Source organism: Drosophila ficusphila, unplaced genomic scaffold, assembly GCF_018152265.1.
Source record: "Drosophila ficusphila isolate 14025-0441.05 unplaced genomic scaffold, ASM1815226v1 contig_197, whole genome shotgun sequence".
NCBI classification, from domain to species: Eukaryota; Metazoa; Arthropoda; class Insecta; order Diptera; family Drosophilidae; genus Drosophila; species Drosophila ficusphila.
This window is the reverse complement of record NW_025064091.1, coordinates 2,261,704-2,283,858: the sequence shown is the minus strand read 5'-3', so window position 1 is coordinate 2,283,858 and position 22,155 is coordinate 2,261,704. Positions and strand designations below refer to the sequence as shown.

Genomic DNA, 22,155 nt, shown 5'->3' with positions numbered 1-22,155 from the left:
TTTGGTATATATCAGTATATTAGTCACAGTATAAATAAATGTAATAATATGTCAGACATTAAAGACGGGTTTGTGCCAACTTCATTTTGCAACTGGACTTTTGCATCTTAGAATACACCTGTGTTTTTAATACACGAACACAACAGGCCAAGCCAATAATGGAGTCTGATTTACAAGGAGTTTAATTAAGTATTTTACATGCTATAATATGTTGTCCATTTAATGTATACAACATTAGCCATACTGCACACCATTGGTTTTCCTTGAGCAATCAGTTTTTTTTTATCTATTTAAAGTTCACCTTTTAAAGTTTACAGTACCAAGAGTAAAACCAATGTTGACCTCAATGATTGACCAGTAAACACTGGAGTTGTGTATATTATTGTCTGAAATGTTCAGCAAATCAAGAGCTGTGAAGTTGGTAACAATTAATTTCTTTCTGTTAAGCGTGTCTTAATTAGACGGATCAAATCGGACTCAAATACGTCAATGAGTCCCAGAGGGAATGTTCTATTCTTTCAACGGGTCATACCAAAATAGGGAACTCGGGGTGCTCCTTGAACTTCATACTCATCCTCAGATTCCACCTGGAAACACAGATTTGAGTTTGCTAGGTAAGTTTCCTCCTTCAAACTTGAATTGTTCCTTAACCCGATGCTCAGTCCGGCTCACAAGCGTCAGGGCTTCTTATCATTCAGTGATTTCCTGAACTACACAAAGATACGCTTTAAGTCTAAAGGGAGATGTTGCAAAGCTCAGCGAGCCAATGTGCGCTTGCCCTTGGCTTCATTTATCATAAACAGTTGCAGGATGTCTTCCCCAACATTTTATTATTATTTCTTCATAATTTGATACACCAGCCCCCGGCTGACTGCAGTTCTTGGCTGCATGCTGGAGTCATTTGTCATTAGCTTGGATTCAGGATTCAGGATCCAGAACCAAGGATCCGAGATGCGGGATGCGGAATGAGGAGCTCCGAATGCGGGACTGCTGCAATCAGTGCACACATGTGCAGCTCGGAGATTTGGCCATGAAGGCCTCATAAAATATTATGCTCAACTTTTGCCGCTGTTGTGTTGGCAGTGTGCTCTCTTCGTTTTTCTTTTTTTTTTTTTGGGGAACTCCTTACGTGACTGGCTGCCGAGTACTTCAAGGACGTAAGTCCTGGGCTTTGGCAGTCTAATGAATCTGGTACGCCTCACCCAACCAAATGGTGCGGACTATCCCACTGACGGCTGCCACCTCTGAGCTCCAGCACCTGTTCCGGCCTAATAAGTTCACTTCCGACTCGATTGACACAGCCGGCGGACACGTGAGGAAAATTCCCTGTCAGCAAATCCATAGCTGAAACACCAACTTGAAGCTTCCTTCCTGGAAAATATGCCAACCTGCCTCTTCTGTTTATTGTGTCCAAATGGCAATGAAATACCGCATCGCAGAATCTTTACCATAAGTTAAAACGGCAATTATACATACTCGTATGTGTTATTTTTCAACCATTGTGGTGTGAATGTTCATGTTTATTAGGAACATATTTCACATTTGGTGCAAGGTTTGTGAGAAGTTTTCTTAGTTGTGTGTTATAAGTTAAGAACAATTTGATTTCTTTAAATTCGTTTAGCTGTTCAAACTGAGAGGCTGTCTTAATTAACTGGCAATGCTCACTTAGAACAATATACCTTATTTATTACTAAACTTGAGACTAAAATGATTATACCTTCAGTAAGGGAAAGCAAAGGACGCCTTAGTGCTGAAAAGATCAAACTCAATATTTGCCCTGCACGTCCTGGGTCCTTTGTTATATCTTCCATAGTATATCCGGCGTTTATCTGCCACCGAACACGTGTCTCCTCGGCTGCTCGGCTGCAATATGAATAAATAAATGAGCTGAATAAATGACACAAGCTGCCGAGCGAAATCGACTTGTTTACGAATTGAGCTCCTGACATCTGGCCATTGGGAAAGGGCCACAAAACCCGTCGGCGTGTTATTGAATAATATTGGCACGATTGACTGGCATCTGACAAGGAGCGCCAAATAAAATTTCCTTTCCGAACTCAAATCCAAATCCGGTAAGCTGAAAGGGAGTCCGTTATCAAAGGGAAGAACTGATAAGAAATATTAGTTAAGAAATATTATGTTACTAAGGCATTAAAAAAATAAATTTAAAGCAATAGGTTTATAAATTTTGTAATTTAAACTGTCGTCAGACAACAGAAGAATGAGATGAGATTGCATTTCTAAGAAAAAAGGTATTTTATGTGTGTTCCTCGCAAGAATCATTAGAATTTTTCCAAGTACTATGTAGATTGAGTTCCTAATTTCTGTTTCAGCTACTTTTCAGGCAGAACATAACGAAAGTTTCCGGTCGGTCGTTGTCTTATTTTTATTGGCTGTGGAAATGGCCCTGGATGCTGGCCAAATCGGATCTGCGAAAGAAGCCGTCATAAACTGGAGCTCGAAAGGATATCCGCTTCCCCAGTTGGCAACCGACTCCAACTAATTGTTGGGCGAGCCAAAAAATAACGCATTTCGGTGCGCATTAAAATCAAATCAATCATTCAGCGATCACGTGTGATGCAGCGAAGGCAACAAAGTCCTTTCTGGCCATCTCCTCGAGGACATTGTTGCAGGCGCTTATCCTGGTCGGTTTATGTTTATGCCTGGTCATAACAGTCGAAACGCCAAGTGGCTGCATTTCCACAGGAAGTGGAAGTGGATGTGGCAGTGGAAGTGCCACCTGGCTGCTCGAAGGGAAAGCTGCCTTCTTGGCCATAAAACGGAGGCATAAACCAGCTCAAATGGCCGAAGGCACAAGGGTGTGGGTGTGGGTGTGTCCCCGCCAGCTGCTTACGTAATTATGCTGTGGATGGTGGGAAAAGGGGGCGGGGGAGGGAGGAGAAGGGAGGCCAAAACAAATTGGCATAATGAAATCAGCTTGCGACGCCTTCGAGGGTCGAGAGGCCGAATGCTAATAGCGCGTGTTTGCTGCACATCCTGCACATCCCACACTCGTATCACTTGGCGCCTGCTGCTGCTGCTGCTGGTCCTTCGGGTTCTCGGGATTGCGCATTCCACATTCCGCATTCCATATTCCCTGCTTCGAATTTGAATTTGAATTTCGAATAGCCCTTTTCAAGGGGACACCACATATGCCGGGACCGCATAAATTTCCTCCACACTTTCTGTGGCCAGAGCCGAGGGTCACATCCTCCCACCAACCCACCTCCCACCTCCATCTTCCATCTTCCATCTTCTATCTTCCCGGCGATATCAAACGAATTAGCATAGAAAACTGCAAATTTGAATTATGACCGGCGGCGGCAGAAGACACAACAAGGAGCTCAGGGAGTACAAGGAGCAGCAGCCTCCAAAGATCACGAACAGGCAGGGGCGGACGCAGAAAAAAATTTTGGGGGGTCCGGTCGAAAAATTGTTTCGTTTGGGGGGGGGTCCGGTCAAAAAATTTTTAGTTTATATGGTTGAAAGGCCGTGTGCTGTAAGGGAATTTGAAAAAGTCTGCGATTTTGGGGGGGGTCCGGACCCCTCAAACACCCCCTGCGTCCGCCCCTGCGAACAGGAACAGGAGAGGAGCAGGACCAGGAGCAGGAGCTCCTGCAGCAGATGTTCCAGTCTCTTCTGTTCGACCGGCACAACGTATGTAAGCGACATCAAGTTGCAGACTATCGCCAACTAGAAGAGACACTCTTGCCACACGAAATGTGGCAACAAACTTTGTGGAATAAAAAAATATGATTAGATACATAAGATGAGGTGGTGAATTCTATAATATGTATTTTAGTTAACAGTGATATTTTATTTAAAATGATAAAGTTTGAATGCCAATAATTTTAAAGGTATTTTACTGCTTGGAGTCCCCGATATTACAATGACCAGATTCAATTTCCTAGCTTTATAGTTTTCTAACTCTTGAATGATAACAATCAAAATGTTTATTCCATGCAATCATTTGTATTAAAAACTTTTTATTGCTTGCTTTGTAAATGTGTAAAACTTGTTTGCATTTGAATTCAGAACTTTTGAGCAAATTATTATTTTTCACACTTTAAAGCCATATACTTTTCCCTCTACGAGTGGCAGGTAAACTGTAAAAATCCGCAATTACTTTTATAATTATTCTTTTTAAAAGTCAGTCAAAATATAACCAAATAAAAACGGATATCCATGACGACAGTTAAGTATTGTAAATTAGCTCTCTTATTTAAATCAATCGCCGATTCCAGATGGTAGAACACATATGGGAAGTGATTTTCTTTAGCCCTAAAGGCTCCCATGTACAGTCCTTCTTCGCCGAGTGTTTGCATAATTCAGAGAGCTCACTGTAGTGGTGTTTGCAACTCCAGACGCAGAAGAAACCCCCATGTGCTTTTTCCAATTTACACGTGCATATGCATACGAGTGTGCTCGGCATTGAACTCTGAACCTGCCACATGTGGAGGACGTCGATGGGGTGGAGAGCCCTTCGAGCCTCCAAGTCCGAGTAGAGGGCGCATCCTGGCGAGTCTAATGCGACTAATAGATCCTTGTTTGCCGAAAAAGAAAAGTTTGGGGCACCCACTTAGACTTGTTTGCTCCCTGCTCCTCGGCAAATACGTAATCAGTGAAATTTTCCTGCGCATTTTTCTTGCCTTTTCCCCGCCGCTCCCCTTGTTCCCCTCGCCGAGTCGCCAAATAAACGCTTTGAGCTGACGCTCCTCCAAATACTCGAATACTTGAAATACGTTGCTCAATTTCCATAAACACGTGAGCAAATAGCACGTGTGCCCATGGGACAGGAGTCGCTGGAAATCACAGCACCGAAAATCGCTGCACAGTGAAAAGAATGTTTTTGAAACTAAATAAATTGATTATGTGTTGGGTAAGTGGATAGTTCGAAGTTTGTAATTTTCGAAGAATAACTACTATAATATCTAACAACAAACTTGCAATGCATAATATTTGTTTTAGATAATATCAAAAAATATATAATACTCAGCTGCTTTATAATGTTAAATAAATAAATAAATAAGGAATTTAGCTGGAAAAGTTTATGTTCCTTTGCAGCTAAATCTTCGATCTGTTAAACGATTTTATGTTATTATTATACAAGGTCATCCAAAAGTTTCAGTGGAAAGTATGTCAAATAAGATGTGTTGAAATTATTAAAGTTATATTTCCCCATTCATTTCTTGTATTATTTTAATGACATTCATAATTGTTATAAAATTATTTGTAGTTTATAACTAAATTTCTTGTTTTACTTATTCAGATGATTTCAATTCAATTTCAACTTTATAAAATAGTCGACTTCTACACTAATTTAAGTAGCAACAATACCTTTGGGCGTTTTTCAGTAATGTGTTTTTTATATAACTGTTGGGGCAGTTACCTGTTTAAGGGTTACACCAAGTAGGGTTATCCGGCTCGAAGGACCATTTGTTGGGGCAGTTACCTGTTTAAGGGTTACACCAAGTAGGGTTATGGGGCTCGAAAGACCGACTTATGGTCAATAGGCCACCGCAATATGTATCACTCCACTCGTCTAGTAATTTAACACACTCTTAAGCGATTGAAATGAATTTATTAAACAAAAATTAAAGAGAAAACTTTTGGCGTCTGTTCTTGTCGATGTTCTTCATGTGACTTCTCGAATAGGTATACATATAATCTAGTCAGTAAGTGTGGCAACCTTGTACCGATAAGTTTTAAAAATAAAATTTAAGGGGGGTGACACTTTTGATATCTTATTCCAAAAAATTCGTTATATTTAAAATTAATACTAGCGTCAACAATAACCCTCTGCAAGTGTATTCAAATAAAAAGAAAAACCTCATTTTTAGGCTTGTTTTGCGAGTGCATTTAAAATGGTTCTGAGACAGAAACCCACCGGGTGTTCCCCTACGGCGTTTGTTAACTATTGCCGACTTTTGTTTGCCTATGTGGCGCACACACCCACACACCCACACACCCGCACACCCACACACCCCCATCCACACAACACTCCCCGCAGAAATCTTCGACACTCCGCCTGTGTTTTTCGCTTGGAAAGGCCGCTGTGTTTGAGTTTCGGCGTTGTAAAATGCGCCTCAAATTGATTTTTATTTATATTTCAAAGGAAAAACTTTTGTGCAGCTGTCGAGCTTGTTGTTTTTCTTCCGTTTTTGTTGGCCCGATTTGCAGCTGCGACAAACTTGCGAATACGACCCGTCAATATTTCATTACGGGCTCCTCTTCATGCAACTTCGATTTAGTTATTCAAGGGGAAAACAGGAGCAAACAGCTTACGGCACGCCAAAATCGAAAATGACCCAGATTGTGGTACAGTAAAACCTTGAGGTAGCTGAAGAAGTAATCAAACGCCTAATACCACCATTCACCGAATTTGTTGTTTTGCCAGAAGGGAGATTCCTTTGCAGTATAGCATTGTTTTTGAAATTTACAGCCTAAAATATTATATATTCTTTTAAAACTCACTGTAGGGAATTTTATTTGATTTCTGATAAAAGTAATAGTGCAATACCGATCGAGAGGGTATTATTTGTCCAACTGGAGCGTGCAACTGTGATTGAAATGCGGTCTGAATTGATCTGTAATCGGATCTCCTCAATCTGTGGTTTTTGCTGCGTTGTGCAACCTGCAGTTGCAATCAAATGCGGAGATTTAAATGCACAATGAGAAATTAAAGCATTTTAGTTAAAGATTGCTTTGGAAATTATAATAATTTTTAAAGTTCTGAAATTAGCAGGAAAAAAAGGTACTTACACTAATTAACACTGTATTTCAAACGAGCCTCTAATGTTACTAGTTATATTTGGTGATTTGATTTTTAAGTCTATATTAGTTGAACATAAAAATAGAAAATATAGAACAAAAACCATTTAAACGTTTTTTTGAAATGTCTGATTTCTTTAATATATACTGGATTAAAACACTGAGGGCCAAACTTTTACCGATTTGCAAATGGTCCCTGAAAATGTTATCGTTATTCATTTATCGTTTTCTTTTGTTTATCGTTTTCTTTTGTTTATCGCTGAAGCTTAAGGGCTCAATTTAAGGTAGATTTCTTAAATGTTTTTTTGTTATTTAAAGTCCGTTTAATAAATCATTTTTCTCTGTATGGAAATCTAAGCTGGGCACCGAGCATCCGATGATTTCGTTCGAGGCGGAGACCTCCAGACTTCATTCACCTGGGAGTCGTCGGCATGGAACGTTGGCAGAATCGCGTGGCCGTGGTGACCGGCGCCAGTTCGGGAATCGGAGCGGAGATCGCCAGGAAGCTGGTCTCCGCCGGTGTGGTGGTGGTTGCCCTGGCCCGTCGCCTCGACCGCCTGGAGCAACTGCGTCAGGATCTCCCCGAGGATCGGCGGTCCCAGCTGCACATCCTCCAGTGCGACGTGACGGATGTGGAATCGGTGAACGGGGCCTTCGACGAGGTGCTCAGGGATCTGGGCGCCGTGGACATCCTGATCAACAACGCCGGCAAGCTCTCCGGGGGGCAGCTGCTCACCATGCCACTGGACACCGTGCAGCAGGTGCTCCAGACGAACGTGATGGGCGTGGTCTACTGCACCCAGCGCGCCTTCCACTCGATGCGGCAGCGCCACTCCGATGGCCACGTGGTGCTCGTCAACAGCATCGTGGGCCACTACATCTTCAACCCGCTGCCCGGCAGCCAGCAGGAGCTCAACATGTACCCGGCCACCAAGCACGCGGTCACCGCCCTCACCGAGCTCTTCCGCCAGGAGATGCGCGAGTTCAAGACGAAGGTCAAGGTCACGGTGGGTACAGCCTCCTATACTATGTATATACCTATACTACCAATCTGCTATATACTATACTAGGTACTATATGCTTTATGGTCTACTATATATTACTTACTACCATATATTTTTATATAATGTATATACATATATTTCCTATACTACTATACCCTATATATATGTATGTATATACTAAGCTATATGTTTTTTTTTTATCGGCATGGCTCTCACTCAAGTCGCTAAAGACTGATCCTTCTTTTAGATTCTTTTTTTTTTATTTTTTATTAAATTTATTTGATAAAGCTTACAAGTCGGAAATGTTTAAAATACATTTTTTAAAGCTTCTGGTTTTTGTAAATGGTTCAAACTTATATCTTATTTTCATTGCGCCTTGAGTTCTTCAAGAATCCAACTTTGAGGAGCTTTCTATTGAATCACTGCAACCTCCTTAGGGAATTTACAATGCCCCCTGAAAGAGTAATGCAAATTAGTATTCCGTTCTAAGCTATTTTTCACAAGCCAGCCCTAAAAGCAGTTTTTGGTTGGCTTAGGTCTAAAAGTCGCGTAATCCGAAACTAAACAGTCAAAGTCCGATATAAATGTCAGTCACGTCTGCGCTTAACGATTTATTACTGCATTTAAAAGTGTCCCTCCTCTCTTTAGTAGTTTTATGACCTAACCCAAGTGATTAGCTGGTGGCTGGGGTAATTAATATGTTTGGCTTGGGCGAAAGTGACTAATGCACCGGCTAATCTACACTCGTCCACAGAGCATCAGTCCGGGATTGGTGGACACGGAGCTGGTGCCTCTGGCCTACAAAAGGCTCCCAATGCTGCAGGCGGAGGATGTGGCCAATGCCATCCTGTATGTCCTGGCCACGCCCCCCACGTCCAGGTGCACGAGCTGACCCTCAAGCCGATGGGCGAACCCTTCTAGGAGGCCCTGCATTGCTCCACTTTCCACTTTCGCCACCTGAATATTTCAGTGTATTGTGCAAAGTCCCAGGAAACTTTTCCAGTGAATAATTTGTGGCACACGCAACACACAGAACTTAAACCTTCAGTTGGAAACCAAATTTCATTTGTTACTCCATTTTACCAACTTACAGTTTCTTCAGCAAAAACGAAACATTTTCAATTTGTTACTGCATTTTACCAACTAAAAATTTGCTCGGCAGAAAACCTATTTTTTTTATTATATATCTTTAAGTCATATTAGTTATGAGCATTATTTACTGGAATTAAAGTTTGCTTCATCATTTTCTTATTTTGTTTTTGTTTTCAATATGCTATTTGTATTCAATACAGTCCACTGAGAATATTATTTCGTTAAAACACACAATAAAATAACAAAATGAAGTCTGGTGTTGTTACTTACATAGAACCCTGCTGAAATTTATGACTGATGGTTAGTCTTCATCACTCAACTGATTTATTATGCGGAAGTTTCCCAGGCCCTCCGTCGATTTGAAAGCAACTACTATTCGTATTTTTCGTATTTTTGCGACCCGCTTACGTTTTAATTGCCGCTAAAAATGCGCCTTAGATCGGTCAGAGAGCTCAATTATTCAGCTCACGTGTGAACTGCGCGCTTGGGCGGTCGATCCTAAATAATTTATTTGGCCATCCAAGTTTGGCTGTCACTTCGGGCTATAAAAGCCGGTTGTGCGGGGCGCCACCTCAAGTCAGTTGCGAGGAGAACTGTCTGCTGGTTGGATCGGGAGCTGAAGCTTGGGGAATCCAGGAAAGGAGAAGGGACACGAAAACCCATTGATACCTGTTGATAAACTTGGACAAATGGACCGCTGGCAGGATCGCGTGGCTGTGGTCACAGGGGCCAGTTCCGGAATCGGAGCGGCGGTGGCCAAGCATCTGGTGAAGGCGGGGGTGGTGGTGGTGGGCATGGCGAGGAGGATGGACCGCATGGAGGCCATCAAGGAGCAGCTGCCGTCGGAGCTGCAGAGCCGCCTGCACCTGCTCCACTGCGACGTGGCGGACCTGGATTCGCTGACCGCCGCCTTCGATTGGGTCGAGGAGACGCTCGGCGGGATCGACATCCTGGTGAACAACGCCGGCTGCCTGAATCCCGGCCAGCTGCTCACCCTCGAGCTGGAGCAGCTGCAGCAGGTGCTCAATGTGAACCTGATGGGCGTGGTCATCTGCACCCGGCGCGCCTTCCGCTCGATGCAGCAGCGCGACTTCGCCGGCCACGTGGTGCTCATCAACAGCCTCACCGGGAGGAACATCATCAACCCTCCGGGCGCCGAGCTCCAGAGCCTCAACATGTATCCGCTGACCAAGCACGGGATCACCGCCCTGCTCGAGATCCTGCGCCAGGAGTTCCGCGGCTTCAACACCAAGATCAAGGTCACGGTGAGTCCAAGCTAGCGGTGTATTGCCGATCTTAACAGATCTTACTAACTACCTACTTGTTAGTAAGATCTGTTAAGAAAACGTTAAATATTAGTAAGAGTGAGTTATCGCAAGTGAACACAAAATGCGTTCTTTCCCTCGTTTTTTTTTAAGTGCTTCACTAAATAAACTTAAGGAAATTCCAGCCGAGAATATTTTTTTTATAGTGAATAGTAATTGCAGCAAGTCCGGCTTAAATTGAATTGTATATATATTTTTTTACAGTGAAAAGCAAGTGAAACAAGTAAGTCCGGCCATTAAAACGGAAATTTAACGTTGAAATCACCCAAGTGAGCAACCTGCAATTGTTCAGTTCGATTTCAACATTTTTTTGGGTTGTGTTGGGTCACTACAAGTAAAATCAAAGTGATAAATACTCAAAATGCAATATTTCGGTTATTCATTTGCAATTGAATTTTTAATGCTCATCAAAAAATGTTTAATTGATTGGCTCTGAACAAAAAATATAATGAACGCTTTTGTCAAGTACCTCGACCATCAGATACTATTAGTTTTAATAGTCTTGACTACTTTTTGAAAACAGCTATCGCTGTTTGACTTATTGACTTTTATTTGCAATTTTATTTTTTAATGGTCTTCTTTTAACATACCAGATGATTGTCAGTTTTTACTGTTTTAGGGCTTAATAAAAATACTTTTTTGTGGTAACTCAATATAACACAACATAAGAGTTACATTGCTAGCTTCTGACTGAAATACCAACAAAAAAGCGAACAAATATAACTTCGTTATTTTAAAGATTATAATATTTATATAAACAGATATAAAAAGTACTAACAAGGACTCGGCAAAATAATTTTGCCAACTAGTGATTCCTCTACAATAATCGTTTATAGTATATTAATCGAAAAAATGATGTGCTTCTCTCCCAACTTTTAGAGCATCACACCCGGCGTGACGGACACGGAGATTCTTCCTCCCGGGTTCGATGTCCTACCGATGCTGAGCCCAGATGACATCGCCGATGGCATTATCTACGCCCTGGCCACGCCCCCTCATGTCCAGGTGCACGAACTGACCATCAAGCCACTGGGCGAACCCTTCTGAGTTCTCACTTTGGATAAGGCCCACTTGGTTTTCAGCTAATATACAAAGCGATGAATAAAATGTCGTGTTCTTTATTTGAAAATAACTTGCGGTGGGAAGTCAGGAATGGCGAACAATATGAAAATAAGGTAGCATTAGCATGCCAAGAGACGCGCTTTTTGGCCGCGGGGAGGTGGAGTCGGAATAAGATTGACGAGTCTACATCCGTATCCGCATCAGCATCCACATTCTCATCCTCAACCTTATCCCCATCCTTATCCTCATCCTCAACCTTATCCTTATCCTCATCCTCATCCTTATCCTCATCCTTGTCCTCATCCTCGACTGCAGCGGGAAGGCTCTGTGTCAATATTGAAAGACTGCGCGTTTGACATAAAATGTAATATAGTCGCAAGTCGCATCCCGCACACAAATAGAGTTAAAAGGAGTTGGTTGGCTATATGCATCGTTCAATGCAACCGCCAAAAGGCGAAACGGGAGCAGAAGTCTTTATACCCTTGCAGGCTAAGACAAAAATACTCATTAAACAACAACTCCTTCGCCCACTAATATTCCCATGACAGCTATACTAGGTTGTTTAACACAATTAATGGTGTATACATTATTAGAAGGGTAAAATGGTAAGTATCAGGTAGAACAATGAACATCCGACCTTATTAAATGTAAGTATATCTCTATTTTTCAAAGAATCTCGAAAAGAACACGCAGCGGAGGAAGGTTTCAAAAACTTGTCACGCCCACTTCTACGCCCATAAATGTACTCGTCGTTTGATGCCTACAATATATTATATATAATATAATAAGTATATAATATAATAAGTAGTTCAAAGGTTAAAAACGCCAAACAAAGTAACTATGGTTTCATATTCGTTAAATTTTGCATTCTTGTTCCAAACTTTCCGGACGGAGCTATTGGACATTTACCGGATCTATGCATCGCTCTTATTTAAGTCATAATTATAAACAAACATTTCAGCAATTTTTAGTAAGTCAGTGTTCGAAGGTTTTCAAAATGTATAAAAGGTAAGTAGCTAAATTGGCTTTTATCAATACCCTGTAGATTAAAGTAATGCTGAAATACTAGGAGTTGTTAACAAAAAAGGAAAACGCTGTTACCAACTCTCATTTGGCAGTGCACCACCCGGTGGCTCTACATTTTGGGTTTTACTTCGGAGTACTCTCAGTGTTTTTTTCAGGGGGCACTCGCATGGTTCGCTCCTCAATGCCGCCTTCATCTTCGAGTTGGCCAAAGTCTGACAACTTTTATGACATGCTCGCAAACAGGAGCAGCTCCAAAAGCAACAGTAATGGTAATGGCGATGCTTATGGCAACTGCAGCAACATCAGCATCAAAAACCAACAATAACTACAGGAGGAACAGGAACATTGAACTTCGTTTCGCGTAACGCCAAGTTGTCAATGTTGCGTGTAAATAGGGAGTTGTCTATGTTGCTGTTTTGGCAAGGGAGCCCAGCACACAATGTTCGCATTGCTCAAAAATAGGCGAATCGTAGAAGAAAAGTGTGTACTAAAGATATTAAAAATTATTTTTAAGGTAGAAGTACATTTTTTCTACCCCGTAAAGTATATATTTTCCTGATTGGGATCATCAGACGGGTCCGCATGAACATTAATATACTATTGGGAACTATAAGGGGTATTGAGATTGAATATGCAGATTCTTGTTATTGGTACGCAGCGCAAATTTATTAAGCTTCATAGCCACGCCCACTTGCGCGCCCATAAGCCCCATTTACGTCACTCAGCTTTTTAGACTTTCAACATTCTACTGTATAGATGAACGATCTTAAGAACAACTGAGTAGAACCCTCTTCAAGAGCAGTTGTTGTCAATATTCACAATCTCCACAAACAGATCTTGATTTAAGAAATATTTTTTCTATTTTTACGGTACATTTAAAAAAAGGAACAAAAACCTAATAGATAATAATCATCATCCCGCTTACATTTTTAATTTGCTGATTAATATTTTGTTTGTAGGCTCTTTGCTTCTTTTTTAGAAGGAACAAAGAGCTGAGGTTATAAATGAATTACGCTTACTTGTTGAGGAATAACTTTTTGCTCGTAGACGTTTTGTTCTTAGTTTTAATTTTTCAGTATTTATTTGGTCATTATTCTTCAACATATTCGAGCATGGAATTGACACAGACATTGTAGCATATGTTGTAGCTAATTGACCGATATTTAATACATTGAACTATAACAGAGAAAACCAGTGATTCGATTCCTACTTTTGTTTCTCAACAACATTCAATCAGTCAAAGGATCTCTTAAGTTATCAAGCAAATCGAAAATTCTCAGAGTTCAAACATTAAACACAGTGTTGAAAACATACGTTTTTTTTTAAAAGTCCGTTCCCATTTTCGTTCATGTTTCATTTCCTCTTTCCCATAACGGTAATTCCTTAAAGTCCTGCTCACACTGGTAATTTGCCTCTGTTTTTTCCCCGTGGCGGCGGGAAAAAGTACGAGTATTTTTTACGCGGCTCTTGAATTTTTCCTTTTTCATGCGCTCCCCATTCTCGGGACTTGCCCGGGGTCACAAAAGGGCGTAGAAGTGGGCGTGGAAGTGGGAGTGGAAGTGGGAGGAGGAGTGGGCGTGGTTTGCGGCATGGGCGGGTGGGCTGTTAGTGTTATGACACTTATTAGTGGCTAGTTTCTAATTTGTTTTTAAATATGTAGCCCCGGGAGCAGTCTGTTAAGTGGTGCCGCCAGAGGTTGCTGAAACACTCGGTGGGCAAAATCTAGGGCAAGTTTGCCTACACTAAGAAATAAACAGCGGGCCAAAGTGAAGTACACACAATCGGTCTTGACTTAATCAGGTTCGTACTGGAGCGAACTTAAATTAAGAACGGTAGAGTGTGCAAAGCCATCGATTGTATGAAAAACTTAGGGATTTGCTTAACAAGACTTAAAAAACTTTAATTTAGTTCAGAAGAAATAGAGGGGAAATTCAATAGTGGATGGTAATAAAAAATTTAGCTTTTGAAGTTGGTTGAGTAGATTTAAAACAGGTAAGCAAAATTAAATAATAAACATACAAAGTCTGTACAGAAGAAAATAAAAATTGAGTTGTGAATATATTTATTTAAATTAAATGTTTGTTGGTATACACACTTGTTTCTTATTTGTTTTTGACACACTTAAACGTGAGTCACATTTTTGTATGTTCTTTGTTTAATTATAAAAGAAATAAAGAATTGTGTATAACATTGTGCGTTAAATACGAGTATGAATAAAAAGCTCCCATGGCTGTTGCATTTGGCAAGTCTACTTTGTCTACGAAAAGTGTTGATAATGAGGAACGTGCTGGAGTTGCAGTCACGTCAAAAAGCGAAGATAGCATCGAACCAGTGTGGAAAATAGTTTTTGAAAATAGTCGAAAAAGTACTGAAGATATTGCAATGGTTTTGGCAAGAAACGTGTGGCATAAAAGGTTTTTCAAAATTCATAATGCACCAGTTCACACATAAATAAGACTCATTCAGAAAATGTTTGTCTCATAAAAGAGTTAAATTAATGCTGAGAAACAATTCCTGCTTTTAAGAAACTTGTTCTTTTTTTTTAGAAATTCTATATATTATTTAAAAAGATATTTTCCTAAAAGGTCGTCCTTCCACAATTGAATTAATTTCTTATTTAATTTTCAAATTTGGTGGTAATTTGTTCCTTTAAAAATTATTAAGATTTTAATAAGCTTTTTGTCTTTGTATATACGAAAAAAACTGATACAAAGCTCCTCTAATTTTTGTTATACGTTTTTTATTTGATTTCGGTAAAGTTGCAGCCAGATTGCAGCCAATGGTCTCAACTCGAAAAGAAAACATTTTTGGTAGGCAGTTATTTGGTTTTGGAGTAGCCTACGCATTGAAGTCCAACATGAAGCTGTTGCCCGTTTCCTTTAAATTCAAATTGTCCAGAACCAAAAAGGTCCCACTACACCCACTACACCCACACACTCTCACACACACACTCCTGTGCCCACACGCACTGACCTCGAGGTCCTGTCACATGCCACGCCCCTTTGCCATCTGCCGATGTCCCGAAATTTGATCAAATTTCTGCTGAAAACTTCGGGCGCCAGCTGGGAATTAGCATTAAAATTGGGCGACGCGAATGCGAGCGGCGTCCTATTAAGCTAATCAGCCTGCTCTTTGACCACTTTTTCTTTCATTTCTTGGCTTTTTGTTGAGTTTTTGTTTTTGTCTTCCGCGGAACTCAGAACTTATCCCTGGGCGAAGCCTTGAACCTTGATTGATTTGCCGCGACATTTCGGCTTGACACCTTTCTCCGTCTAGCGGCTAATTACCATAATGCCGACAGTTTTTAATAAGTTGCGGCTTTCCGGAGGCCTGTGTTTTTGGGTTGGGTTTCGGTCGGTGTTTTCGGGGACCTTCAAGTGGAAGCAGGTGCTGCAAATGCATTTGATTGCCCGATGTAGTAGTTGCCTTTTAATTAAAACTTCAATCCGAGCCGAAGATGCAGACCCAGCACGCCTGTCCTGTCCTTATCCCCAATTTCCCCCCAGATTTCCCGCTCTGCCGCTTTCCCGCCTTCTTTTGGAAAACTCAGCTGTGACTCAATCACGCGGCTCACATCTCGCAGCGAAAATCTAATTAAACAGCTTCTCCGGAGAGAGAAAAGCCGCGGGTGGCACTGAGTTTGTTTCTGTGTCCCGGTTTCTGTGTATCTGTACACTGGAAACAATACATAAGGACCTACGTACTATCGTACTACTTGATATTCCCGTTTTTGGATATTTGAAAATCAACATTTTAGTTTTCTTTGGGCAAGCTTTGAGGTATTTGGAATACTCGTATTACAGAAGTGTTTCTGAAACTAAGTTTGATTTAATTTTTAAAAATAAAATTTGATAAAATTTGCATGTTCAATTGCAACATTCTGGATATTTTATTTGTTTTTAAGATATCAATGTTCAAACAAAAAAATAACCGACGTTCGTTTATATATTGATGGTTATAAATGTAATAAGCTTGAGCTCGTTCTGAATAACTAAAATTTTTATTTTTCTTTTTCTTACAGTTTCAGGGATTTTACTTTTATACGGAAGGACAGACTGATTTTATATATTATATTATATTATTTGTGCTTATATTTTCTTTGTCCAAATCGACTCAGGAACACCATCCTGTACATGAATCTATATATTGACTTCAAAAAATACAATATTCTGCAAGGGTATAACAACATAGATTCTTGCCCAAAAATCACATAAAGACTCAAAAAAGTGCGAGCTCAAGCACTTCGGTTAATACTTCTCCGAAGAACTAACTTTTTTAACTATTAATTAACTATCGTTAATGCTCCCCATTATACTTTATTTTCTTCTAACAGTTAATTCAGATTATAGGTGACATATGTAAATTCTTCAGATAATAAAATGAATATAAACAACCCACATAACTTGAAAGTATTTTCTTAGTTCCATTTATTGTGGTAAGGAAAATGCTGAAAACTGACACCTCCAAAAGGGTTTTTATTTTTTTGTGCCGGGGCCTTTGAGTCTTTTGTGAGCTGCCTTTCCGGACGCTCCATTGGAGTTGAACTTCATATTATTATAGTATAGCCCTCGGCGATTCTGCGGACTTGCATAATTTCCGCTGGGCTTTCGCGGCTGCCGCCTTTCCGCACTTCCGCCTCCGTTCGCGCTGTCGCAGCTAAAAGTCAACTAATTATAAAGTTGTGAGCGGAAACATTTACAAAACATTTAGCGAAAAATGCATATTTCCCAGAAACGTGTGCGGACTTTGTAATATGCGAGTTTGCCACGAGCCAACGAGCTGTCCTGTACCGCTCCTTCCTCCTTCCCCTCCCCCTTCCCCTTCCTTTTCATCACCACCCTCCCCCTCCCCTTTTCATCCTCCGCCCACGACACGTAGAGGCAGCCAACCGGGCATGCAAATGCCCCCATCCGGCGACCAAAGACCGCAAGCGAGCTCCGACTCTCATTCTCCTTCCTGCCGGCATCACACATTTCCCACTCACTCCGGTCCGTTCTAAAAAGAGGAAAAACAAGGCTCGAATTATCTGTAGATTCCAGTACTTCTTACCCTGGAAAATCAGTGGAAATGGATCACCCAATCGGATATTTATTGAATAACCTAAAGAAGAAAGGTTCAATTTAGTTATTTATATTTATAGAAAATCACAATTCAGCAACAGCAACTTTGTAAGAGAATGAAAATACTGTGAACAATTTCCAGTGGCTCAAAAAAGGATAATACCCTCCTGCAGGGTGTGAAAGGGAAGGGGTGGAAAGGGGGGGGTGGGGAAAGGGGGAGGGAGAGAGCCTGTGGAAAAGACGCAGCGCCAGATAATAAATGTCAAGCCGGGCGAGACGTGGCCACTGTGGCTTATGGGCTTGCAACTTTTAAAGTCCATGCATTCCTGAATACGTAATCGTAATCTCTGCATATGCGTGCAACGCACTCGCTTTCCCTGCGATTTTCCCTCCGTCGGCATTTTCCTGAATTCCGCCCTTTTATCGCTGTGGCACCAAGATAAGGCAAGCTAGATGCCCTACGAGTGGAACCATTTCCGAATTCTTTCCAATATTTGATACATTGGTCTGCCTTGTCAGTTTATTTTTTTGCGACTTGTAGCTAGACCAATAAAGCGCAGAATGGGCCTAATGATTTTGTCGTCAGTTTAAAAATGTAAAGATTGAAAAGTATATTAGTGTCGAAAGAGTGGGGAGGTGTTTTTCTTCCCTTACAGAAAACAGTATGACTTCAATCAATCCGGAGTCTATCTATATATGAACGTCTATCTGGATGGGATCATACATATGGAAAATATTTGATACTATTGATTTGTGGAGAGGCTTGTCGTTTTAAGAATTGAGTTCCAAACTCTAGGGTATATAGGCTTAATTTCTTGTATTTAATTTTTTATTACATTTTAAGACATTTTAAGACATTTTAAGTTAATAGCAAAAACTAAAAAAACCTTGCATTTAAAAAATGGGCTCAACACTAAATTAATATTCAAATTTAGATTTTAACTGTCCACGAATTAATTTTAAATTTAATAATTTATCCGTTTTATGATTATTATTCAATTTATTAATATTCGAATTTAAATTTTAACTGTCCACGAATTAATTTTGAATTTAATAATTTATCAGTTTTATGATTTAGTAATAGTTTTTAATAGTTAATGCAATAATTTAAAATCAAGTCTACAACAAAATTTATTTGATATTTTACTATCGAATCTACAAAACTGTATTGTAAGATGTCCAATAAAATCAATAAGCACATTAATATTTAAATTGATATTTACAATGTTGAGATCGATTTCGAAATAACCCACTGAAATGCCAGTATCAATATTAAATTTTGTATGCAAAAAACATTTCAGTACATTAACTGATTAGTCATTATTCATTCCTCATCATCAAGGTACGTAACGCAATTTTTAATAATTTGTTATGAAAAACGATTAAATTCAGAGCGCTTTATATAATAGAAATATAACTGATTTCCAGGAAATTGTGTCGCAGTCGAAGTAGATAGTATTGAATCCCGTTTAAACTCGGTTGCTCGTCGATCTATCGAACTGCGGAATAGTTTACTTTCAACAGGTGATTGATGGATAGGTATTGGGTGATAGTAGTCCGTAGGATGGTGCAGCTACTCGATGTGTTCTGGGAGCAGGATGAGGCGTCCCTGGTTGTCGCAGTCCAGTCGGAAGGGGCTGAGCATCTCACGGGTGTCCCTCAAGATACGAGGACTCTGCTTGGTGACGTGGTTGATGCCGTAGATAACTAACAAGCAGATGGTGGCCAGCGAGAAGGCGAAGACGCCGTGGCTGGAGAGGATGCGGAGCACCAGCCACTCTCCCTCACTCTCCTTGTCGCTCCGCATCCAGTGGCAGGCGCTGATCGCCGAGCAGGCGAAGATCGCTCCAAAAACGAGGCGCCACCGGAAGGAGTGCGGCTTGTCCTCCTTCACCAGATCGGCCAGTCGCAGCTCGAAGGCCTGCAGGTCCTCTGCCTCGGGGTCCTCCATGCTCAAGCAATCCTGCGAACCTTCCTAGATGGCTTTCTAGTGGGTAATCAACTTGAGGGACAGCTGCTCTAAACCGGCGCCATCTGCAGGATTTTGACTGGGAGACAAAATATCACACGAAGCCTGAAGTCTGTGTAAAGGAAGCTAGAAGGTCCAACTGTGATGTTTAAGGAAAGAGTGCTATGTCGGCAAGAATTACAATTCCAAGTACACTCCGAAATCATTCTATAACTAAACGTTATACACTTTTTTACTAATTGTAAAGTTGGCAGGTCTTTTGTAAAATTCAATTGTTAAAAAGGTAAAAAGAAGTCGGCCAAGTTCCCTTGGAATCCTTTTAAAACGAGGACTCGCTGGTTCCACCATTTTAGTGGCTTAAGATCATGTCATACGAGTATTTATGTACCAAAAGATTTAGTAAATCAGAATAAAAGTTTAACCGCCTTAGTAAATTTAGAATAGCCAAGCAAACTTCTCGTATTATTCAAAGTTGTACTCTACGCTTATCTTTTACTTTGTCTAGATACAAACCGCAAAATCGTATTTGCTTTAATAGACAGTAGTTTTCAATTTTTGCCAAATCATGCATCTACTGAGTATTTAAGCAATACTCGTATTTAAGGTTCTAGTTCCCATTGGTGAGCCAACAACTTCTCCCCAGGATAATGAACTGCTGCGAAATCGTTATGCCAATGCGAATCCTCAACTCGAACGGAGGAACAATACCAATTTGAGCATAATACGGCAACCGGCATTTTGCACCCATTAAATCTGTCAGGTGGAATCTGTGACGGGCATATTGGACCGGACATAAACACCCAGTTGCTCCTGGCCGGTGGGGCTGGGTGATTTGGGGTTACAGTCACGAGGACAACCATTCTGTCCGTTTGGTGTGGCAATTGCGACCGGGATTGTTATGAAGCCATCGTAAATACTCCTCGGACACACTGCCCGACGCAAAAGTGCTGCTCAATCGGGTAAGACTGGAGCTCCCCATTGCCCATTCCCCATACCCGCACTCATTCCTTCACCCATTCCCATGGAATGCATTACGAAACCCCCGCCCCCATTTACGCCATGTCAAGTAGTTGCGGCGACTACATGTCTGCTCTAGAGATGGCTTCACGGTCGAAAAATCATTCAAAATATGGGATAACTCCTTGCTTCTCCAACTTAACTGCGAGATATATTTATAAAGACTATGTAGAAAATGATCTTTAAACTATTTGTTTACCTTTCAAGTTTCAAATAAAGATATAACCATTTCTTAGGACAAGATACTCAGTTTTGACCTTTGAGTCTGTTCTAAAATCAATATGGGTCATACCCATTTAAAAAAAATTTAAGATATAGGAATAAATAAATGTTTAAGGTATAATATATTATTTTATAAAATCTGAAACTCTTAAAAAATTCATTAAAAACAAAGGTTAAAAAAACTACGATCTTGCAGCTGTATTATTAAAATAATTCTACAAATGGTGGTGGTGGTTATGGTGGTAAAATATGTAATATATTCTTCGAATTATGCTTTTTTTTAATAGTTGCCTTGTATTAACCGATGTTTTTTTTACGATATCCAAGTGACATCTCTGGTGCGATTTGACTGCCATTGAACCGTGGAGAAGCGTTATAGAAGCGCCGACAATTCAGAGACATTACATTCTTCTCTATGTTCGTGTTATGCAATAAATAGTCCTGTTTTATAATAATCTAATGGCAATTGTGGGCAAAAGTTCTGGTCCCTGGTCGCGGACCCCTACTCCTCGTCGATTCCTTTTTTTAAGGGCCACATACATACTATACTATACTAGTATATGTATGTACTTGTGTACTTGTCTCCTTCGATGTCCGCATGTAGTAGTCGCCGTTTCCCAGTCGCCTGCCGAACGTAAATGGCATGGAAAGTAAAAAAGATGTGGGAAGATGGGGAAATTAGGGGATAAGTCGGACGGGCACTGCCACGCCCCCTTTTTGCCCCCTGTTTGCGGGGACAGAAGAAGCAGGAGCATCATCGCACTGAGAGTCTAATAAAAATGGCAACGAAATTATGCAATTAGTGGCGTAATATGAAGCACTTTACGGGCGTTGTGGGCGTTCTCGTTAATAACGATCTGGGTCTCCCCCGATTTCCCCTTCTCGCTATCATCGCACTTTTCCCTATCCCGAAACAAAAAGTTTTTCCTATTCCCTCGAAATCTTCCCACTTTTGGTGATAATGATAATGAAGTCGAGGGAGAAAGATATTCGACCGCAGATTAATGGATAATCTGCTGATGCCAAAAGCTTTATTGGCCATAATGTCAACTTAGTTTGTAAATAACCTTAAAACATCGCCATTTTTTTGTTAATCAAATGAAATGGTTTCTGCTGTGATTAAAATTGTTTTAAAAACTAAAAGGAACACTTAAGTTGAGTGCAGATAGTCGATCTGATACACTCAAATAAATTTAAAATAAATAAAACTAAACAAAATTAGGCTCGTAATTTATAAATGTTATAACCAACCTTTTTCACTTTCCACTTTCGCTTGGAAAAAGTCGAATTTCAAAAACAACAGGAAAGGAAACTATCTTCGGCAAGCCGAAGTTTATATACCCAAAATTTATATATACAAAATGCATTAAGGCTTAACAACATCGAAGCAATGTCGATTTTTCTATTCATTTTCCATATTTTCGACTATTGTTCATATGGCAGCTATATGATATAGTTGTACGATTTTAATAAAATTTATTTCCTAATTTAAGAGTCGTTAGGAAACTCTATATTCCAAAAATCATGCTTGTCTGATAAAAAACAACGATGTTATAATTTTATTTCAGTTATTTCTATATAGGTACATTTTTCAATCTTTCCTATGG

The 22,155-nt window shown here is 40.4% G+C and overlaps 3 protein-coding genes and 2 long non-coding RNA genes across 6 annotated transcripts; 3 read left to right on the top strand and 2 right to left on the bottom strand.

Moving 5' to 3' along the window:
• Positions 1 to 1,485: 1,485 nt before the first annotated feature.
• Positions 1,486 to 6,536, bottom strand: LOC108102124. 2 transcript variants are annotated; one of them, XR_001772143.2, is made up of 3 exons: positions 6,475 to 6,536; positions 1,924 to 2,077; positions 1,486 to 1,863 (listed from the first exon to the last, which is right to left on the bottom strand). It is a non-coding gene; the product is annotated as an uncharacterized LOC108102124 (long non-coding RNA). The 2 variants fall into 2 exon arrangements; XR_001772144.2 differs by having other exon boundaries at positions 1,932 to 2,077.
• Positions 6,537 to 7,165: 629 nt separating this feature from the next.
• LOC108102175 (farnesol dehydrogenase) lies at positions 7,166 to 9,118 on the top strand. Its single transcript, XM_017206879.2, is given in 3 exon segments — positions 7,166 to 7,778; positions 8,530 to 8,641; positions 8,644 to 9,118. Coding segments are annotated over 3 exon segments (741 nt in total). The 5' UTR covers positions 7,166 to 7,202; the 3' UTR covers positions 8,697 to 9,118.
• A 352-nt stretch (positions 9,119 to 9,470) lies between these two features.
• On the top strand, positions 9,471 to 11,307 carry LOC108102176 (farnesol dehydrogenase). The gene is made up of 2 exons (XM_017206880.1): positions 9,471 to 10,132; positions 11,072 to 11,307. Exons 1-2 carry the CDS (start codon positions 9,557 to 9,559, stop codon positions 11,237 to 11,239), a joined length of 744 nt encoding a protein of 247 aa, XP_017062369.1. The 5' UTR covers positions 9,471 to 9,556; the 3' UTR covers positions 11,240 to 11,307.
• A 907-nt stretch (positions 11,308 to 12,214) lies between these two features.
• Positions 12,215 to 12,823, top strand: LOC122319720. Its single transcript, XR_006245293.1, has 2 exons — positions 12,215 to 12,262; positions 12,324 to 12,823. It is a non-coding gene; the product is annotated as an uncharacterized LOC122319720 (long non-coding RNA).
• Positions 12,824 to 18,667: 5,844 nt separating this feature from the next.
• Positions 18,668 to 19,467, bottom strand: LOC108102120 (nuclear envelope phosphatase-regulatory subunit 1 homolog). Its single transcript, XM_017206784.1, has one exon. It carries the CDS (start codon positions 19,289 to 19,291, stop codon positions 18,914 to 18,916), a length of 378 nt encoding a protein of 125 aa, XP_017062273.1. The 5' UTR covers positions 19,292 to 19,467; the 3' UTR covers positions 18,668 to 18,913.
• Positions 19,468 to 22,155: the final 2,688 nt, after the last annotated feature.